The sequence below is a fragment of the Paralichthys olivaceus genome, chromosome 23 (assembly GCF_024713975.1).
Source record: "Paralichthys olivaceus isolate ysfri-2021 chromosome 23, ASM2471397v2, whole genome shotgun sequence".
Classification (NCBI taxonomy): Eukaryota; Metazoa; Chordata; class Actinopteri; order Pleuronectiformes; family Paralichthyidae; genus Paralichthys; species Paralichthys olivaceus.
Genome location: NC_091115.1, coordinates 6,273,444 through 6,294,575, shown reverse-complemented (window position 1 = coordinate 6,294,575; position 21,132 = coordinate 6,273,444). Strand labels below are relative to the sequence as shown.

The 21,132-nt window shown below is 43.8% G+C and overlaps 2 protein-coding genes across 6 annotated transcripts; one reads left to right on the top strand and one right to left on the bottom strand.

The window, feature by feature from the left end:
* The first annotated feature begins 356 nt into the window (after positions 1-356).
* On the top strand, positions 357-10,846 carry cracr2ab (calcium release activated channel regulator 2Ab). Of its 5 annotated transcripts, none has more exons than XM_069520290.1 (18): positions 357-497; positions 1,319-1,573; positions 2,674-2,785; positions 2,994-3,183; positions 3,264-3,410; positions 4,577-4,667; positions 4,799-4,894; positions 5,603-5,790; positions 6,076-6,147; positions 6,605-6,653; positions 6,745-6,827; positions 7,120-7,819; positions 8,038-8,176; positions 8,656-8,737; positions 9,125-9,239; positions 9,538-9,639; positions 9,803-9,879; positions 10,062-10,846. In XM_069520290.1, the coding sequence occupies exons 2-18, from the start codon at positions 1,421-1,423 to the stop codon at positions 10,147-10,149; spliced, it is 2,484 nt and encodes an 827-aa protein (XP_069376391.1). In that variant the 5' UTR covers positions 357-497; positions 1,319-1,420; the 3' UTR covers positions 10,150-10,846. The 5 variants fall into 5 exon arrangements, 4 of the variants coding, with proteins under 4 accessions (XP_069376391.1, XP_019947631.2, XP_069376393.1 ...); XR_011240220.1 differs by having other exon boundaries at positions 358-497; positions 1,260-1,573; positions 8,038-8,172; XM_020092072.2 differs by having other exon boundaries at positions 358-497; positions 1,260-1,573; positions 7,213-7,819.
* prmt8b (protein arginine methyltransferase 8b) lies at positions 10,660-20,948 on the bottom strand. Its single transcript, XM_020092073.2, has 10 exons — positions 20,114-20,948; positions 19,103-19,327; positions 17,982-18,137; positions 17,369-17,432; positions 16,480-16,622; positions 16,104-16,191; positions 14,736-14,851; positions 13,054-13,204; positions 12,066-12,187; positions 10,660-11,484 (listed from the first exon to the last, which is right to left on the bottom strand). Exons 1-10 carry the CDS (start codon positions 20,180-20,182, stop codon positions 11,401-11,403), a joined length of 1,218 nt encoding a protein of 405 aa, XP_019947632.1. The 5' UTR covers positions 20,183-20,948; the 3' UTR covers positions 10,660-11,400.
* Positions 20,949-21,132: the final 184 nt, after the last annotated feature.

Sequence of the window (21,132 nt, the reverse complement as noted above, 5' to 3'; positions counted from 1 at the left end):
TAAGTTGATTGCCAACCTAAAATAATATTTCACTAATCTAAAATGTCTGTATAGTTACATAGTTTTACTTTTATGAACAAGTTACATCTTTAGAAAATTAAAAAACATTTTCTGATCCAAGTAGACATTTAAGTCCTAATTTAACCCCAGTCAACGATACATTAAAGTTCATGACACCATGATCCTGCTGTCGTCATAGTTACACAGGATGTAAACGTTGCATACGTGTTGCCCTCATCAAGAGAGTTGACTCTGCAGCCCTCCCTCTCTCTCTCTCTCTCTCTCCCTCTCCCCCTCTCTCAGCGAGGCAGCAGCAGGGACGCAGGCTGAAAAGCCTCAGGCTGCTTCCTCATGGCATCACATGGTTGCAGAATGACTAACATTCATCTCTGAAGCAAAGACTTCCTAAACTCCGAGCGCGGCCGCTGCTCTGCTGATCACTGAGAGCTGAGGGAACAAAAGGCTTTTCACCATCTTGTGGGAGTTATTTGGAAAAGGTAAGAGCTTAACTCAATTTTCTGGTTTATTTGAAAAAAGCGATTGTTACGTGAAAGTGTTCAGAGCCCGAATTGAGATGAGATCAAATAAAAGCTGAAGAAGAGAAGTTTTTTTAATGTGTAACTTTTTATATTCATCATCATCATCCGACACGTGATGCTGCTGATAATGTGGATCAAAACTCCACTTGGCACCGAGATCATTTTGTAATTACTTCACAGTCACGTTTGTGTTGTGGCATTTGATCTTTGAAAACCACATTTTCCAGCTCTAAGTTCAAAATCAGGCGCCTGCTGCACATTAACAGTCTCCAACAGGACAGACTCCAGTTGACAGAACAATAAGACTTTGCTTCAACCCTTTTTTCTTGAGTCGTGACGTGATGGAAAACAAGAAGAGTCACTGTGAGAGCTCAGAGGGGGGAAACATGAAACAGTCTTGCAGCACAGTTTTCATTTTCAGTTTTTTCCTGCCTCTGGGTGACGGCTCTTACAGTCTGGCACGTATTACGCCGTCATGTGTTCTGTATGGTCGGGTATTAAGATAATCCTTTACACTGTGTTTACATTTCTTTTTCAGCTGCTTGTCTCGGTCCTGTTAGAAAAAGGGAAGCGCTGTAGAGTTAACAAAGTGTTGCACTGTTGCATTAATGTTCTTATTAGTTGTGTAACGCCACTAGTGCCAAAACAGACTTTTGCGGTGATGAGAAGTTTAAAGTTTGACCACTTGTCTTTCATATTTGTCTCCATCTTCGTTATCAGGGATCTAATCATCTCATGCTATATACATTCTGACTCTGTCATCATGGTGACCACGATAGCCCCAGAGGACAGGATGCAGGGCCAGTGAGGACGCCCGACGTCTGATTGCAGAATTACATGCTCCTCAAGTGTCCTTAGAAAGACAGAATAACAGAGAGGCAATGGAGGAGGAGTGCAGGGTGAACGGCTTCGGACTGAACCCAGGCAGGAGGAGCTCGGACTGGGGTCGCATCGCCCTGCTGGACAAGACCAAGGAGTTCTTCCAGACCTGCGACGTGGAGGGCAAAGGCTTCATCACCCGCACCGACATGAGGGTTAGGAAAACAGTGTGTGTGTGAATAAGGCTGAGAAGGAATTTGTAAAAATATGCAAACTATTCGGAATCCAGGGATTTTATTAGGACGGATATGCTGAGCGCTTGAGGCTGCAGCTAATGAGCTCTTAAACTTGCTTCTCTGTAACTCCACAACTCCAGATTTTTTCATTTCCAAACATAAGTCTTCAGCCCCAGTTATTTGGCTGAGCAATAAAAACAATATCAATAATTTTCATAATAAAATTCATCAATACCAATATAACAAAAGTTCAGTATTTATCTGTGTATTGATTTTGCTTTGTTCAAGAACAGTGAGGAGCTATAACACGTAATTAAACCAAAAACTTCACTCAGCAGCGTCTTTTATTTAATACAGATTATTAACTTGAATGAATAACGAGAGAATTTGTTTTATCTTTATATAATTTTATCGTATCTCCGTTTGAAAGAACAAAGTCTTAATGCAATTTTTTTCTCATCATATATGTTGTGGTGCAAAACCCAACACTTCCCTCTTTTAATGAAAAAACCCTCGACTCCATTAACCCTCTGCAGAGAACATTAGGACGTGCTTCATCAGTTTCACGTCACCTCGCAGACACTTCAGCCTCATCTTCACCATTTTCTCTTAGTTGTGAGTTAGTTTTTTCTCTCCATGTTACATCACCGCACTTCACCCATTCAACACTATCAAAACATCTGGTGAAGTGGCAAAGTGGCACCGCTGATGGAAATGGTGATGAGGATGATAAGTTCAGCACACACACACACACACACACACACACACAAACTTCAGAGCACTTACAGTGAGCGAGCCGTGTTCTATGTTAATTATGAGCCTTTTGAGTTTCATACCTTTTGTTGCTTTTGTTGGTGTTTATTCTCTACTGAGGGTTGCAGAGCCTGATTCTGCATATTTAAGCCTTTTAAGATACTTTCTGATTGTAATGCCGTAAAAAAGCAACTTAACTGATTTCGACTCTCACTCCTGATCTCTCTCAGGATGAACCGTGAGCCACATTTTATGTTGTTGATCATGCATGTGCAGTTTGGCTCAGTGCAACATTATTTTAAATATCCTGTGTGTTTTCCTCGCAGAGGCTCCACAGAGAGCTGCCGCTGTCTGCGGCCGAGCTGGAGGACGTGTTCGACTCCCTGGACACAGAGCGAACAGGTTACCTCACGCTGGAGGTCTTCTCCTCAGGATTCAGTGGGTTTCAGACTCTATACACACTCAAATGCAATTAAATATAATTGAATGCATTAAAGTATTGCTTTATTTATTATATATTGAATAGTTCAAGTACTGAACACGAACAATGACTTTAAGTTTTGTACATTTACAGTCAAGTTGGAGGTAAAAATCATGTTCAGATGCTTCTTTTGTGTTTATTTTGAAAAACACTGCTCTGCCTCAGGTCAGTTCCTGCACGGCCGAAGGATCTCCATCGCAGACGACCACAATAAAGCCCCCAGCCCCACGTGCGGAGCCAAGGAGGCTCTTTATCAGAGCCAGTGGGAGGCCAAGCTGTTAGGAGGGGAGGACGAGGAGGAGAGGCACTTCTCTATGCTGCTGGAGAGCCTGGGAGCCAGCAACGTGTTTGAGGAGTGAGTTATCACTAAACACTTTCTAATATATACGCATTTACTCATGTGTTTATATATATTCTGCTTCTGCACCTCTTCAGTCCAGGTGAGGTGCGCAGTCTCTGGGCGCAGCTCCGGCGAGACGAGCCTCACCTCCTGTCCAACTTTGAGGAGTTCCTGGCCAGGGTCACCCACCAAATAAAAGAGGCCCACCAGGACAAAAGAGAGATGGAGAGCGCCCTCCAGAGGTAGTAACACACACAAGCACTCGTGTCCTAACCCTACTGACTGTCTACCGACTCTGACTGTCTGCAGATTGTTGTTTTTTTATCCTGTTCATATCGCAAAACCATAATAGTTCAAAGATTCATTCTTTTTCTATATTTGATTCTATATTTCATTACGTACGGCCAAATAACTTGTCTAGAAAGGAAGGAAAAAGTTAAAATAAGTTGATTTGAGATCGATCGATAGATGTATAGATAGATAAATAGATAGATGGATAGATAGATAGATAGATAGATAGATAGATAGATAGATAGATAGATATATTATACAATTTCAATAGAACATCAGGGTTTTAAAATAAATGCAGTCAGTTTGGATGCACGCTTCATTTCTCAATAGGTTCTCACACTTAAAACATTTAAGTGCTCCACCTCATGTACCATAATGTTCTTCATGTGTGTGTGTGTTACTGCACCGTGCCAGGCCTGCAGCCTGAGAGCGATTGCATGGATTTACCTTTAATTCTCTATAGAACAAACGTTATCCGTGTCAAATGACTGCTAATCTGGAGGCTCGCTCTGAAGTCTGACCACCTTCCGCTGCCGTGGAAACACATTAATATAACATCATGAAAGGCGGCGAGAGATGTGACATGACTCGATTAGTATTTTAATTGCTTTTCTCTTGTTATAAGCAGAGGACCTCATCTGATGATTACTGAGATGATGTGAAATTACAGATGTGTGTTTGTGTGTGTGTGTGTTTGTGTGTGTGTGTGTGTGTGTGTTTGTGTGTGTGTGTGTGTGTGTGTGTGTGTGTGTGTGTGTGTGTGTGTGTGTGTGTACACATGTGTTGATGGGATGTAAAACATGTATGTGGTAGTTTTCCCACGACACTGCATGGTACAGCTTGTTTTTCCTCGCGACTTAACTAATTGGCTGATTTGGGTCTTAACAGTTGTCAGAGGGAATGTAAATACCGCTCAGTATTCTTTTGAAAATGAAGCTCAGTGTGTGTGTGTGTGTGTTTAAGTATTTACATGTAATTAGAAATGCAGAGCTTAAGCTGAGCCGAGACGACAAAGCCACCCTGTTCCTAGATGTTATAGATATTATGTCACACTGTTCATTCACCAGTTTACCATCATTGTCTCATCCCTGATGTCCCCTCCTGTCCCTCTCTGCAGGAAGGCTGCAACACACGACAGCGAGATCCGCCATTTGTACGAGGAGATGGAGGCGCAGATCAAAAACGAGAAAGACAGGCTGCTGCTGAAGGTACAGCTGCTCGCCTCTCCTCTGCTTTACAAAGTGGTTGTGTTGTTTTGTGGAGATTTTCAACTGCGAGTCATGTGATGCCATCTACCCGAGCGCTCTTAAAAACTTTTTCTCCCCTTGGGCCTTCGCAGGACTCTGAGCGTCTTCAGTTGCGCAGCCAGGACCTGGAGCACCAACTGTTTTCAAAGGAGAAGGAGCTGGAGCAGATTTTCCAGAAACAGAAGCGGGTGAGTGGACGTTTCCAACACAACCGAACAACAAAAACAACAGTTCACACAAAATTCAGAAGCTGGAAACTCACTTGGTGTGATTGATTATAAACATTAATGTAAAACGATGTAACCAAAGACAAGGCACAATCATACAACATGGGGTTCATGTGAAAAAAAACGCCCTATATCGCAATGTATCTGCACTAAACATGATTCAGTTCTTCCTTACTTAGTAGTTTTTGCATCATCCTGCTAAAATTATAAAGCAACTTTCAAACACAGAGGAAAAAATTAAACGTGAATGTCTAGGGTGTGGAATCCAAACAAAAAACTAGATCTAGTGAATTGAAATGTGGTTTCATTTTGGGGCCCTGGTGGAGGAATGCACGTTACTGAGCTATTTGGTTTTAGTTTTAAAATATTGGGAGATAGTTGTGTCTTTCAGTAACATGGATGTCATTGTTATCAGTTTGAAGGCTTTGTCACCTCAGGACTTCTGACATAATAAGTTAATTAAGAAAAACTGAGGTGATGCATTATGCTTCTGTAGTTTTGTAAAGAAAAGAAAAGTCACCAGAATGTGCCTCAGTGTAAAAGGTGGTATTACTCTTTACCCTCTCATCATGTGCCGTGGGGAGGAGATTTAAACTGTTCCCTTTTCTCCTCGGATACTCTAAGAACGCTCGTAGGGAATTAGTGCCTTTTCATTTCCCCCCTCTCCAGTTAGAGCTCCAGTGCCGCGAGCTGAGCAGCGAGAAGCAGGAGAGCCACGTGGAGAACGTTAAGCTGAAGATGACCAACGACGAGCTGCTGCGGGCGCTGGAGTGCACCAGCCAGGAGCTGGGGCTGGCCCAGGAGCAGCTGACCGTGCTGCAGGAGCAGGCCGCCCGGCTGCACCAGGAGAAGGAGATGTGGGTACACACACACACACACACACACACCCACACACACACACACACACTCACACACACTCGCTCACTGCACTTATTTAAGTATCGTTTGCATCAACAGTGTGTTTCCTCACCAGCCTTAAGTCTTAGATATGTCTAATCCTTACTTAGTCTTTACCTTTACCCTAAACTAAGCTTTAACTTGAAATAAACCCTGACAGTAGGTTTGAAATACTTCAAACACATACTCTCACTTGTACTTTTACTGAGAACTGAATGTTTCTGTGTTGTTCTGTCTTGTTTTAGGGAAATGTACAGAGTAACCGAGGGCCTGCAGAGAGAAAAGCAAAGTCTCATGAAGCAGCTTGACCTCCTCAGGTATGATAGGGTCTTTTTTTTTTTGACACCTTGGTGGTAATTGGTTTAAATCTTTTTGGCTTCTGGCTCGGTCCCTAATTGGCAAACACCACAAATCAAATTCCAAAAGCAGTTGAAGGATTTTCATAATCCCGGCAGAGGGGCATTTCTGCTTCTGCCAAGGTCACCCCTGTGTATTTATTGTATCATAATCAAGATTACACAAAAACTGCAAAACAGATTTCCACGTAACTCTGTGGCACGAAGCGCTGTGGCTCAGGAAAGAAGCCATTACATTTTGGTGCAGATCCAAATCAAGTGAGATCCTCCAGACTTCATCTATCATCTATGAGTGTGTGAGGTTTTCTGCAGCTTGATAATTTAAGGCATCTGTTGGGCCTTGGCGGAGGAATGCGTTCCACTGAGTGATATTCTATTCTTTTATTTTCCATTGAAAAGTTTTCAACTTTAATTTCAGAGAGATGAACAAACATTTGAAGGACGAGCGAGACATTTGCTGCGGTGTAGTAAGTCAATGTCACTTAATTGCTGTGGTTATCCATCGTGGTTTGACCTGAATTCATATTTTTGTAACACGTCCCTCTTTGTTCAAACAAGCCCCGCACGTCGCTCAGAAAGAAGCAGAAGCAGAGAGCGGGCGTGGCCAACATGTTCGACGACACCAGCCAGCCGGTGAAAAGGTGATTCATTCATCGTCTGTGTTCTCTTTTAACGCAAATCACTCCTGTCAGATTCTTTCCTGTGTGTCAAAGAAGAATTTCCTCTTCTGTGTGATGAGAAAATCATTTATGAAAGAAGGAAAAACAGAGGATATCTGATTCTATACACGTCCAAAAATCAACCAAATTAACACTTTTAACACAAATGATACTTTTATCAGACATATTTGAGCACTTTGGCCTCCAGACTCTAATTTGTTCAAGTCAAGTGGATTGATCCAGTATATCCTCTGTCTCTCCTCTGTTTCCAAAGAGCCCCTCTCTTGGTGGACGGGTCCTTCCAGTCTCTGGAGGCCTTGCCTATAGAGCACCTTCATATCGTGTTTGTTGCTTCCTCCTCCTGTAGTGAGGATGATACTACTGCTACACCCCCAACCAATACCTCCTCCTCCTCCACTGTCAGCGCCCCTGCGTGTCAGCAGCGTCCTGCAGCCAAGAAAAACTCCAGTTTATCCAACGGCTTCGCCAACTCTGCTCCTCCCAAAGTGCACGATGTGAAGACGAAAGCCAAAAAGTGGCCCAGCAAGGTGGCTCCAGTGAAGAGGGTGACAAGGAAAGACAGAGAAGGAGGGAGGCGAGTGGAAGTCGAGAAGAAGACAGGGGTGGAGGAGGAGGCGTTGGACGGCCCAATAGACGGCTGGCCCCTCCGTCGAGTCATCTCCATCGAGGAGGACCACCTACCCCACCTGCTCCAGGGCGGGCCCCAGCTCCTACTGCACCAGCTGAGTGAGGAGGAGGATGAGGAGGACGACGATGAGGAGGAAGATGCAGGGGCAGCACAGAGTGACATTGAATCTAGTGTTGTCGTGGCAGCAGACGTCCTCGCCACCCAAACCCCCAGTCGTATTCCAGTATCAGTAGAAGCTCCCATGGCGAGGAAATCCCGCCTCGCTCTGGCAAAAAAGACGCCCATTTCTCCGAGAGGACAGCCTGTAGGGAAGGAGACGAAACCAGTGCGTCGACACACACACACACACAAATATAGGCCTGTACACATATACATATATCTCTTTACACCGATATTTAAAAAATGTATTTGTGTGTCACATTAAAGCTACGCTATGTTTTTATATTTGTTTATATTTCTTTTGGTTGGAGCACCTGTCACAAAACCCAGTTTCCCTCAGGGATCAATAATAAAGTATTTCTGATTCTGATCTTTCATCATCAGAAGACGAGAGAAGTGGAACTCTTCGCCCCGGACCGCCTCTTTAAAGTCGTCCTGGTCGGCAACTCCAGCGTGGGCAAGACGTCGCTGCTGCGCTCCTTCTGTGAGGGTCGTTTCCACCCGGCCACCACTGCTACTGTGGGTGAGAAGAAAGACGTACTGTAACGATACCGCACCGAGTCTGTGGCTGTTTTGAACCAGTCTGAGCAGCATGTGTATGTACGCGCGTGTTTGTGGATGCGAGCACAGAAGAGGGCGACTTAGTGTCACATGAAAGAGCTTGTTGAAGTCACACTGCCTGTCTCAGAGCCCTGGCACACATTGTACTGTGCAGATTATGTCACTTCTGAGGGATTTCTCTCTGCTTTCATCTTTCCAAATCCTCACTCAAGCCTCGTTATCTCCACTTAGTTCAACCCCTCTGTCAGTGTCGCACCTCGCTCGGCCCGGAATCACTATTTCTGTCTTGGTTTACTCTGTCAAAAACAATTATTGTCATCAAATATTAGTTACATATGAGAAATGCAACGTCTTTTATCATTCAGACAATGACACCAGATAAAAACCCTCCTACATGGAAGTTCTTGAATAATCCTGGTGATATTATTGTATGTTATGTAGGTATTGACTACAGTGTGAAGACGTTAACCCTGGACAACCTGCAGGTAGCCATGCAGCTCTGGGACACAGCGGGTCAAGAGAGGTTAGTTTTTATTTTCATTTTTAGATGCAGAACAGTTTCAGCCAAAATATATTTATAAAAAAATAAAATAAAATAATCTAATAATTTAAATAAAACAGAATCAAAATAATAAAATGAAATAATGTAATATACTTAAATTACATTCATGAATAAAGTGTATAATTCATCCAGAAGTACCACATCAATTAATTTAAATCCATATTAATAACCAAGTACAGCATACTATGTGTACGTTAGTGTATTTTTCCTTGGTTGAATGCGTATATACAATTTTTTAAACACTGTTACTGATTAAAATCTCTTTGTTATACTTTTTTAAAATGTCTTTTCTGTATAGTTTTACAGTTGTGGTATTCACATGATGATATCTGACACCCGTCACTGCAGGTACCGCAGCATAACCAAGCAGTTCTTCCGCAAAGCCGACGGCGTGGTGGTGATGTACGACGTCACGGAGGAGGAGAGCTTCTCGGCCGTGCGACCCTGGCTCATCAACGTCCAGGTGTGACCTTTGACCTGCCATGTTTTAATTTTACGTTATGCTTTTTTATATTTACAGCTGAATAGATTTTATATATGGTCTTGTTTGTAGTGTGATTAATTAGCCTAGTATTTGAATTATTATTATAAGGTTCAACATAGGTTTCAATTCTCATCTTAAAGGAGCAATTTTAAAGGATCCGTTGATTTTTAGAGCTTGACCCAAACCACAGACTAACCGTCAGGATAAATCAACTTTCTGTTTCTTGAAAATCCTCCTAACTCGATGGATGCACAACATTAAATCATCTTGTTTTTAGGAAGCTGCAGGAGAAGGGATCCCTGTCCTCCTTATAGGCAATAAAATGGACATGGATGGAGAGAGGCAGGTGTCATTCAAAGAGGCCGAGCAACTGGCTTATGTGAGTTTAACTCAGATGTCCTGGATAATTGACGCTTTGGACTGGTCCCTTTTTTCGATTCTGTTAGAAAACCACTGCAACACCAATGAAATCAAAATCTGTTCAAATTCAACCTGCAATTATTGACTGTTCCAACTTTGTCTTTGACGACGTGTCCGTGCAGGACAACAAGGTGATGTTCTTCGAGGTCAGTGCCTACACAGGCAAGAACGTGACAGAGTCCCTGACGCACCTGGCCAGGTAAGATCCCGGCTGTTTATCAAGTCAGTGTGTAATGTAAAAGAAAGAAAACATACAGATTCATGTGCAAGACTAGAATAACCTATGACCTCTTACCAGAAAAATCGAATCAGTTCCTCTGTGGTGGCGTCAACGTTGTTTGACAGTGTCTTCTCTTTCTTCCTCCATTTGTCTTTCCTCAGAGTGTTAATGGAGCAGGAGGACAGGGTGAGAGACACGACAGTCAGCCTCAGTGCTCAGCCCATGAAGAAGAAAGCCTGCTGCAAGTGAAGACTCACAGAACGACACAAAGAAAACAGCTACAACTTTTGGAAGAAATTGGCTTCTGATCACTTCCGAACCTGCATTATTAGAAGAGATGAGTGAAATCAGTTTTCTACTTGTGTTAAGGACCTTCACATAGATTGCCGCCATTTTTGGCTCAGAAATTCAGTGACGATGCTGTCGGCCTGAAATGATGAAGCTGAGATTATCTGCAGTGAAACTAAGGTGCTGGGCTATTTCATGTAAATAAACTCATGCTCCGTGAGTTTATTCCCTTGTCAACTTGTCTCTTGTATATAGATTGTAAAAAAAAAAAAATGTAGTTACTTAAATTGTCGTTTCCACGGGGACAAGAGGCCTAAACATTTTCTTTTGCAAAATATCAGCGTTCTAAATTTTCTCCCTACGTCTCTGGTGTCATATGTTTATTCTGTTGAAGCTAAAACTGAAATAAATTATTAGAAATTCATTGAAATGGTTTTAAATCAAAAATGAAATCAAGAGAAAAAGAAACTATTTGACTTTGATTCTTTGTAATTTTATTCACGGTCTTTGTTCACGTTCTTTCCGACACAAAGTGGTTCATGACGTGTTGCATCTGTGTGTTGGTTCCTGCCCGGAGACATTGTTCGGTTTTATTCTGGCACCAAAGTACAGTTGTTCTGAATCGTTTTCCTCAATTAAAAGAATTAAATTAATTACAGTTCATCTTCGTGGAGTCAATAAATCAAAACAAAAAAATCACATGCGGATATATAATCAAATAAAAGAATCACTGTTGCTTCAATACAGTTACACATAAATCATCAATCTTCACAAATAACTTAAATAAAAACAGGTAATGACTGTGCTCTTTTCCTTTTAACATCACACAGATCAACGCTTTTCAATTAGCTGCACTAACAATATAAAGACTCTTACATTTTTTATTTTATAATCAAAAAACTTAAAGGTCGAGAAAAAGAAATCAAGTTCATTTCAGAGGTTACATTCAACGATGTTCCCGGGTCGATCGAGTTGGTTCACGTGATGGAACTATTGCTGATAAGAGACTTGCCTATTCTGATGACATCGCTTAGGTGCTGGCATAGTGGCATCCAATCAGATGTGTCGGGGGTTACCCTCGTTAACCAGCCGGGATTCTTGTCTGGGAGCCTGTGCCCCTCCCCCCTCTCCAGATGTGTCCAGAGGGGCTGCGGGAACGTCCACGCCAGAGCGCCGCCACCGCTGCTGTCGTCGTGGTTGTCGTTGTTGTTCCTAACGCATTTTATAGTCGTGGGAGATGGCGGCCTCGCAGAGTTGTCCTTTGAAGTCCAGCTCCAGGGTGAACTCCAGGTCACGCTACCGAAGATAAAATGTCCACGTGAATAAAACCGTCACAAACCACAACAGGTATTTCAATCCAGTGGTGCAAGTTCACTTACTCTCTCTTGAACTTTAAATTAAACTAAATTGAATTAAATAAAGGTTTGTTTACTGATACTACTCAGGTACATTTACTTGTACTTATTCTCAAAGACAGATTATTAGATAAGACTTCTTCTTCTCTTTCTTTTTAATATTTTGCTATAGCCAGCCAGTTAGCTTAGCTTAGCACAAAGACTGGAAACGGGGGGAAACAGTTAGCCTGACTCTTTCCAAAGGGAATTTCCATTTTAACCACAGCCAAGGACATTATTCTTTTCACTGGCATTTGTTTGTGTGTCTGAGCAGAATCACTGGAGTCCATAACATTTTCTGGAGGGGTGAGGCATGAACCTGGGAAGAACTCAATCATTTTTGGCATGAATATAGATAAACAGGCAGTTTCTTTAACAGGGCGAGATCGGGGCTTTAGCCTTGGAGGAGGTGTGTAGTCTCAGAGCGCCCTCCTGTTTACATTGTGGTGTTTCGACTTCGTGCCGATCCCTGATGAGTCTTACCACATTCTTCTCATTGGGCCGGACGGTGATGCTGCCAAAGATCTCCTCTCCCTTCTTGACAGTTAAGTAGTCCTCCAAGTAAAACACCGTCTGCTTCCAGTGAGTGCTGGGAGCATCTGGAGCTGAGGAGAGGAGGGGAGAAGGACAGAAGGGAAAGGGAGGACGGAAAAGAAACAGGAAAAAAGAGGGGAGGAGACGAGGTGGGTTTAAACAGGACAGGGGTGAAGCAGAAAAGAGAGGACATGGGGAGAGAGGACGGAAAAGTGACGTGAAGGCGAGTGTGGGAAAAGCAAAGATTTACAAAACGGCCTTGGGTGTGTTCACGTGGAAAAGATGAAACTGCAAAGCAACTGGATTCTTACTCTTCCAGTGGGAGAAACACAGAGGAGAGAACTCCCTCAGTGATGCTCAGCCTCGGGCCCGACAGACTCGGCCAAACATAGAACCTCCTCTACACAGTATTATGTAAGCCCTGGGTACACACACATGTATTAACATAAGCTTACATAACAGCTTAGCTACTAGTCATAGGCGTCCTCGACGGCAAGTTACACCGGAGAGGTGCTCGGTGGTTGTGATCGGGTCGACTCGTGTAACGCCAGCAGAGTGTAGCCGAGAGCTACGAAGCTGAAGTGCAGGAGGTTTCTATTAATAGACTCTGACTTACTGCTCAGAAAAAAACTCACAGGCTTGTTGGACATCAGCGTGAAGAAGAATGTGAAAACTAAACCTCGCAGTCTCTCCCATCGTGTATTCTTTATGTAGTCTATTATAAATACCTGCATCTTCTGGCCTCTTCATCAAAACCCAGAGAGTCAGGAAACAGAAACGATAATGAAACATGTTTTTATATTAACATATTTGTTTCATTTGGTTTTGCTATTTCTTGCCCCCATTGTAAAACGGTGGCAGCAGAACTATCAGAGACAGATATCTGAAAATGTGATGAACAGAGTGTCCGTGTTCCACTGGTGAGGTCACGACTCACCGGTGGAAAATCCTGTCTTCTTGTGACACTTGGTGAACTCGATGTTGAAGTAAGTGACCAGGGCGTGGACGTAATCATTGCGTTGAATCTGCAGACAGAAGGCTGAGGTGAAGGACAGGTCCTCTGGCTTCACAGTGTAGATGTCCACTTCCTGCAGAATGAAATAAAATCTTATTTCATTTCCTCCACGGAGGAGGTTGTGTGTTCATCTGCGTTGGTTAGTTTGTTTGTTAGGCACACACACACTCACACATCACCCCCCCCCATTTTCCATTATACATGTATATGTCCTACCTGATTATTCATCGTGTGTGTGCGTGTGTGTGTTTGTGTGAGTGTGAAAGCCCACAGGTTGAATCATGGGCTGAGGCTTGCTCACAGTACACATGCGTGTGGGTGTCCTCCATCAAGTCTACTAAGGGAGGGAAGGTTTTTGTTGTGTGTCTGTGGGTGTTTGTGTGTGTGTGTGTGTGTGTGTGTGTGTGTGTGTGTGTGTGTGTGTGTGCTTGTGTCTATATCGAGCACCGCCTCACAAAAATGGCCTCAAATTTAAGTATCACATTTTCTTGCCTGCCAAGCTTCACACAAACCGGTGCAGAATAGTGGAGGTGGAGGTGAGTGTCTCTACTTAGCATGTAGGTGTTGTATTTAATAAGGTGGGTGGGTTGCGCTACAACCTGCTCACCTCGTCCGGCCTATTGGGCGTTTGGATCGCTCAGCCTGACGAATTGCGATTTGTCACCTCTGTCCTTTCCAGTGATACCAGGCCAGTTTCATATCCAGCAAAGCGTAGGCGGAGAAGAAAAAATTCCCTGGGAGTGACTTTGTAATTTCAGCATGACAGGAGTGAGTGGCAGTTTGAATTACGTTGGGCTGAGGTGGCTGGCAGCGAAGGGGAAGGGGGTGAATACACCCTGAATACGAGATGCAGGCAGTGAGAGTTCATTTCCAGACTAAAAAGTTAACTAACCTCCACACTAACAAATAAGTCACCTTTTTCCAACACAAGAGGAACCCTCCTTTTGTTCCCTGTGTTGTGACGGAGAGCCCGTCTCATTCCTGCTGGTGACTGGGCGCCTGCTCGTGTGTGACATTTCACCAGAGGGAGAGACGGAGTGAGACTTCCCTATTCGCTCGGACCAGCGAGGCCTGACATTGTTTAAATCAGAGACCGTGACCGGGCATGAACGGTAAGAGGAGGTGAGGATTTAAGAAGGAAAAAGTGGGAGATGAGACTAAAAAATGACACGAAGAACAGATAAGAAGAAAGAGACAATCGGATAATATCGCATATTTCAAAATAGAGAAGAGAAAACGTGATATAAGGCGGTGAAGAGGACGAGTGAAAGAGGAGAGTAAATGGAAAGAGAAGTAAAAAAGGAGAGAAAAAAGCTATCACCTCCCTCAATGCTCTTATCCTCTGTTCATTTGTGAGATAAAGGAAAAGCCCACCGTTGTATCTTTGAGGATGGAAACAGAGCGGCAGACTATTACAGCTCCACAGAAACCTCTATTATGTCCCAGAAAATGGTCTCAGCTGACGGGGATGAGTTCATGTACTCGGTCAGAAAAACCACAAAAGAGGGAAAACTTTGCTTGTTTGTCTGATGTGCAAGTTTTTACAATTCAGTTGATGTGTCATTGGTCTTTACATACAGTCTGTATACTTGAACACATCTAACCTTCAGGAGGCAGGAGTTGGTCACCACCTGCTTGGTATCTACCACATCCACCAGAGGCTCTCTGATGGCCACGTTGCGAATGCAGCTCATGTCGAATCCGTACACGTTTTCCCACCCTGTGCACACACAAAGAAAAACATCTGAGGCACAACCACCCATGTGGGAACACGTGAACACAGTCTGTGTTTTCAGGTTTTTTTTGTTTTTTTTGGAAAGCCCTGTTCTCTTTGTTCCTGCCAAGCTGTCAGCACAATAAAAGGTAGCAGCAAAAATAAAACAGAGCGCTTAACTCCTGCCAGGAAGAACAGCCTCGCACTCCTGCTGTCTTTCTGTCTATCCAGCCCCGGTGTGGAAAAAGACGAGCCCTCCTGAAAATAAACTCCGGCTTCCTCCTCCTCTTCCTCCTCCACCATGTCTGGCACATTTTTTTAAATAGAATTTGGGCTGAAATTTTACAGAACGAGCATTCCTTCCTCCACTCCCTCTGTCCGTCCACGAAGTAAGAGCTCAGGGGGTTCGGGTGGGAGGAATTATTTTGGGATTTGAGTGAAAGTATGTTGCTACGTGGAAGGGAACAGGGCAGACCACCTGTGTAGTGACAGGAAGTTACTGACCCAGATTCTGAGTCTGTGCATGTTTAATATTGCCACTTTGATCGGGATTGTAAGATTAAGCTCAGCGCTCCTGCTGTGAAAGCTATTTGGACACATGGAGTGAGTTTAGAGGAAATAATGCACTGTGGAATAAAGTCACTTTTGGTGCTACTTTCTAAAAGGCTTGTTTTACACAAGTTTCTTTGTCGTTACTAATGGCTTCATTAATGGTTAGCCAGCTTTATTGTTAAAAAGGACATAAACGCAACTCCAAATGAATGCTAATGCTGGTCCCTGCCCACTAATGTACACAGTAGCTATTTGCTCGCGAATTAGCCATATAATCTTTATTTCTTTATAACTGCACACACTCTCATAGGGGATGGCAGAATTGGCAAATCCAAATCATCCAAATCATCAATATAGGAACTAATTAAATTATCTTATAATCTTAATACATCTACGAGTTGCAGGTTATAGAAACCTTAAGCAGGGTTTGGGTTCAGCTTAACTATTTTGCCTGTAGGTGTGAATGCGAGCATGAATGCATGTTTGTTGGCCGGCGCCCAACGTCAGCTGGGATCGGCTCCAGCGACCCTCAAAGGATCTGCGCTATAGCTAATGGAAGGATGGATGGATGCACAATGATCATTAATTATGCACAGCTAGGAGGGGAAACTGAGTGAGATGGAAACATGAAAAATGAGATGACTGTACAAAAAGAGAAAAAAAAACACCAGAGTAAACAGCATGCAACTCTACAGAGGCTACTCACAGTGAATCTTGAAATCCTTGTACTGCCTGTCTTCGATGGCGACGACATAGAGAGCGGCCCGGTCAGGGAACATCAGGCCTCCGGGTTTCTGCGGGAGAGAAGCTTCACATATCGGTGGACGCACCACAAAGCCCATCCATCATCCTCACTGTTCACACACACCTGGTATGCGACATAAGCTCACACATGGTGGGTTTAAAAGCCTGCAGGCAGCTGAGCTCAGGAACCAGCTCACTCATGTATGACCTCAGCATCTGGGCAGCAGACGCACGCACATGAGCATACGGTAAATCCTCTCCTTAATCACTGGCCTGTGTTTGTGTGTCAAAAGCCTTTTTTTGTGTGAGCAGCTACAAACAGCGGGAAACCAACGTACCAGCCACTTGTCCCTGGCAAATATGACGGTGTTGAGCATGGACTCGTAGAAGAGGCAGTAGCCCATCCACTCGGAGATGATGATGTCCACCTTCTCCACGGGGAGCTCCACCTCCTCCACCTTGCCCTTGAAGATGGTGATGACTGTGGTTCAGAGACGCACAAAAAATGCTGCAATTATTACATCGGGCAAGGAAGTTATGTCTGTTTGTTTGTTGGATTGCGCAAAAACTACTACATGGATTTCCACTAAACTTGGAAGGATGGTCCAAGAAAGAACTTTTTCAAGATTTGTGAGCCACACACAGATATCGTGAATAAATGGATGGACTGAAAGTGAAAAAAAAACATTGTATCTGCACTGGTGCCGATATATTAAACACTGTCACTAAAGAGAAAAACTGTGGTGGTAGAAAACTTTCATCTATTTATTTATTTCTCAGTCATTAAACTATAAATAAAGATCTGGACATGATATTCGGCACTTTTAACTTTTAATTCCTATGTGTTACTGAAATCATCAGCAACGTACCTGAATTGAAAATGGAAAAGATGAAACAAAAACCAGCCTAATTTCCACTGTGCAGGTCTTAGAAAAAAACAATCATCTGCTGCCAGACCTCCGCCTGTGACGTCCAGGGCCACGTTTTACAGCGGCAATCAGCGTCACTGCAGGAGTTCTGATTGATGGCGGAGATCCTGGTTATTCAACAGGGACGAGCTGCCAGTTAACCACCAGAGCTGTGACTAATGTTGTCGGGGCGTGACGGTGATGATGAAAATATGCAGATTTTTCACGCCACGCCTAATCCACGTGTCATCGTGCTGTTCTGCATTCAGACACAGGGACATAAGGTGTATTGTAGTCATGGAAAACCACTCAAACTTACCATTGTGCAGGTGATTCGACTTGATGATCTTCTCGGAGTATTCAGATATACTTGAACATTCTATCTGTGAGCAAAAATGAAAAAGAACGATTTTCTTGTGCAGAACCAAACAGGGCGTTTTCCACCATATTCCCACCATACACATTTACAGCAGATTCACCTTTAGGGTGTGAGACGAAGGACAAATTTAATCAAGCTCTGATAATCCATCGAAACACTTACGTCCCTGGTCACCGCAGACCCAGAGCCACATGGAAACTAATCCATCATTTTGCTGGCCCATCCATGGGTTTAATATAGTATATGAATCATACATAACTGTAGGAGACACTGGTGGTAATGTATAACCCGTGACTTGTGGCTCTAAGGGGAGCCAGATGGTTCTCAGTGCCTCTATGTGTGAGATTGTCTAAAGGAGATTATCAATTTCTATCCACTGGTTCTAAAGAGGAATTTTCAAAAAAGGCAGGATACACGTGTAAGTGTGTGTCAGATAAGATATTTAATTTGGACACCGAATGGTGTGTATGCGGCTTTTCTCTCTGATAGAATCTTAAACTAGATCTAAAATCTGACAGATGATGTATTTGTGGGGTGCATGTATCCGCCTCACCCCGTACACGTGTTTGGCACCGGCGTTGGCAGCGAACATGGAGAGGATCCCCGTTCCACTCCCAACGTCCAGGACGATTTTGTCCTTGAACACGTGCTTGTTGTGGTACATGGCGTTCCGGTAGGTCAGCGTCCGCACCTCGTCTTTCAGCATCTCCTGTTTCAAGATGGAGACAAGGTGAAATATTTTTAAAACATTTCTCATATCTTTTCGAGACATTTCTCTTGTGTTGTTCTTTCACATAATGAAATCCAAGGTTCTGTTAAGAGGCAGAAACCAAATCCTTTTGGTAGAGCTGGTTCAGGTCTGTGTTGGACTATTATATATAAAGTTACGAAATTAACATGCAAATAATGCAAACATTGGACAGAATGACGGTTTGCTCAGCAACATGTTTCATGTATAATGGTGCAGAAAATACAGTATTTGGGCCAGAGGTCTCCATGACAGTGGTGGAGCTTCTTGAAATAGGCAGGGGTACGACACAAAGCCTTTGGGGAGCGCCTGATATCCATCTCCCCGAGCCCATTCACACATCCCACTTTCACTTCTTCTTCTCTGCTTCGCACTCCTCTAATCAGGCCACTCTCTTTGTCTGCAAGCTGACAAAAACCTGACCCACATGCTAAATATGGACTCTATTAAAAAAAAGGTCTATATGTCCGCAAAACTTTTCCACCATCCTCATTTTGTAGATCAAGGTCATTAGATTGGCTGAAGCTCTATAAATGTAATTTAGCAGTTCACTGTAGACGACTGTAAAAGACCGACAGGAATTGGTTTAATTTATGAAGAGCTGGGAAAACTGCTGCAGTAATAACCCTCCTCTGCTGTCCACCAGTGCAGATTCAACTCAAACCTAATGTTTGGTCTTTCGTTGGTGGAGATAGAGTTATATTTTCACTGGAGGACTCAACTCTTTTCAGATGATCGCCTTGTTTTGAAACCCAAAGCCTCTCTGTTGATGGAAATCTGTTTCTTGACATTAAGAGCTGACTGAGAGCCAGACCACCAGGGCTGAAGCTCCTTGGCAGAGCTGAGCGGGTTCAACAGAACAGGGAGCATCTGGTGTCATTCTTTTACTCTAATCATACCAAGCTGCTCGTCACGGTCCGCCCTACCTCATGGATGCCAAAGTGGGCGTAAGAGTCAAAGTAGTAGTCCCGTGATGTCATTTCCTCGGGGCTGAGGAACTTGGCGATCTTGCCCCTACTGGGACAGGTGGACAAGGCTGCTACATGAGGCGTGTGGGGGACGCAGGACATGTGGTGAGTGGTAGGCACTGGTTTAGGCAGCGGGGAGGGCTGAGCAGACTGAGAGAGTGGGGCCGTCACAGGCTGCTGCCGCTGGAGGGGAAAGAGGAGAAGAGAGGGGTAAAGTTGTTAGCAGAATTAAGAAATGACAGCGAGTTAAAAAAGAATGAGTTGTTCAGGAAAGTGTTTTTTTACATTACAGAGTTGACAGTGTTTGGTTTATAGAGGCAGAATTAGTTAATTTACAGCTTTTTTCACATGGACAATAAAACAGAGGAAGCCATGATATGATAAGCAGTCGATAAGCAATTAAAGCATATTCAGTCAGTAAGTAATTCCACAGACAGCTGGTAAAGGATGCAGGTTCCGTTTCAGCACCACGGACAGAGGACATGTGATCAACCAATACGTGCATGCATTAGAATCTGATCATTTAACCTGAACTGCACATCTGCATGTATCACTAGTATTACTGCACATCTGCATGTATCACTAGTATTACTGCACATCTCCTGCATGTATCACTCGTATTACTGCACATCTCCTGCATGTATCACTAGTATTACTGCACATCTCCTGCATGTATCACTAGTATTACTGCACATCTTCTGCATGTATCACTAGTATTACTGCAGTCACATTAGTGTGCACAGATCCCCCTCTCCATATCATCTGCAGGACACCGGGAAGTGCACGTTGCTATGCGCGCACGCCATCGCAGCATCACCGATTCCTAAAAACGAGGTTGGCACAACGATACCACGGATATAATTAACAATCAAGTCAAATATCGATCTGCACATTAAAAATAACGATGCTGACAGTTCCCCCCTCGCGGTCCATCTGTTAACCGGCTGCAGGACATCACAAGGTCCCTACCTCCGAGCTGTCCGCCTCCGCCATCTTCCGCCGCAGCAGCAAACACCGCGACGAATGCCTCAGTCCCATGAGAGCCGACGAGATTTACGCACTAACTCCTCAAAGTGGTCGGGAAGGTTTGGTGTAGAGTAGAAACGTGTCAGAAATAACCCAGAGTTACCGAATGTGTGGCTCCAATGTGCGCAAAAAAGAAAGTCATAATAGGACACGTGTGATGCCGGTTGGCACTGTTTCAGTCACATTCAAAAAAAGTTGATAAATCGATTTGCGTAACGTGGAACGGTCAGTAATCCATACTGTAAATGTGAGACAGGTTGTTTTAAAGTGGGGGACGGGTATTGCCTGGAAGGACCGTGTTGCAGCAGAGAGGTTGACGGTCAGATCCCAGCAGGAGTCGGTGGATCTGTTAACACCGGTGCGCACCGGGTTGGGTGTCCCCCGTACCCAAACACCGAACCCCAAATCAGTGCGCAAAGATCCGGCTATCCGCGGGGATGTTTATTAAAGTGTCGCCACCACCAAGAAAAGTGGAGACAAGCTGCAACCAGCTGCGTCCTGGAGACAAAAACTCCTTCTTCTCGTCTCCTTCACCGTTTGGAAACACTTGACATCTCTCAGCTGTGACGCTCCTTCACAATCCACATCTCCATGCGCCCTTCACGTCTCCAGATCCCGAGGAAGTTTAAAAAAAATAAAGGGTTCAAAACTGTCAACCCTCGGATAACATGAAATCACACATGAAAACAGAGAGAGAATCTCATAATTGGAGCCATTAAATGAAATCAATCTCTGCTCTCCTCCGCCTCCTCACTCCACTTTCCTGCAGGAACAGAAGCGCAGCTCCTCAGATGCTGGATTATATAACATAGGTGTTTCAGCCTATGTTGAAAAATCAAACCAAATACGACATGAGGCATTAAGATGCTTTATTAGACTTCAGCTACATGCATTCTTGATGTAATGGAATTTGCAGGGGAGATAACTACATGTATTTTCTATTAATTGGGACGCAGTCACAG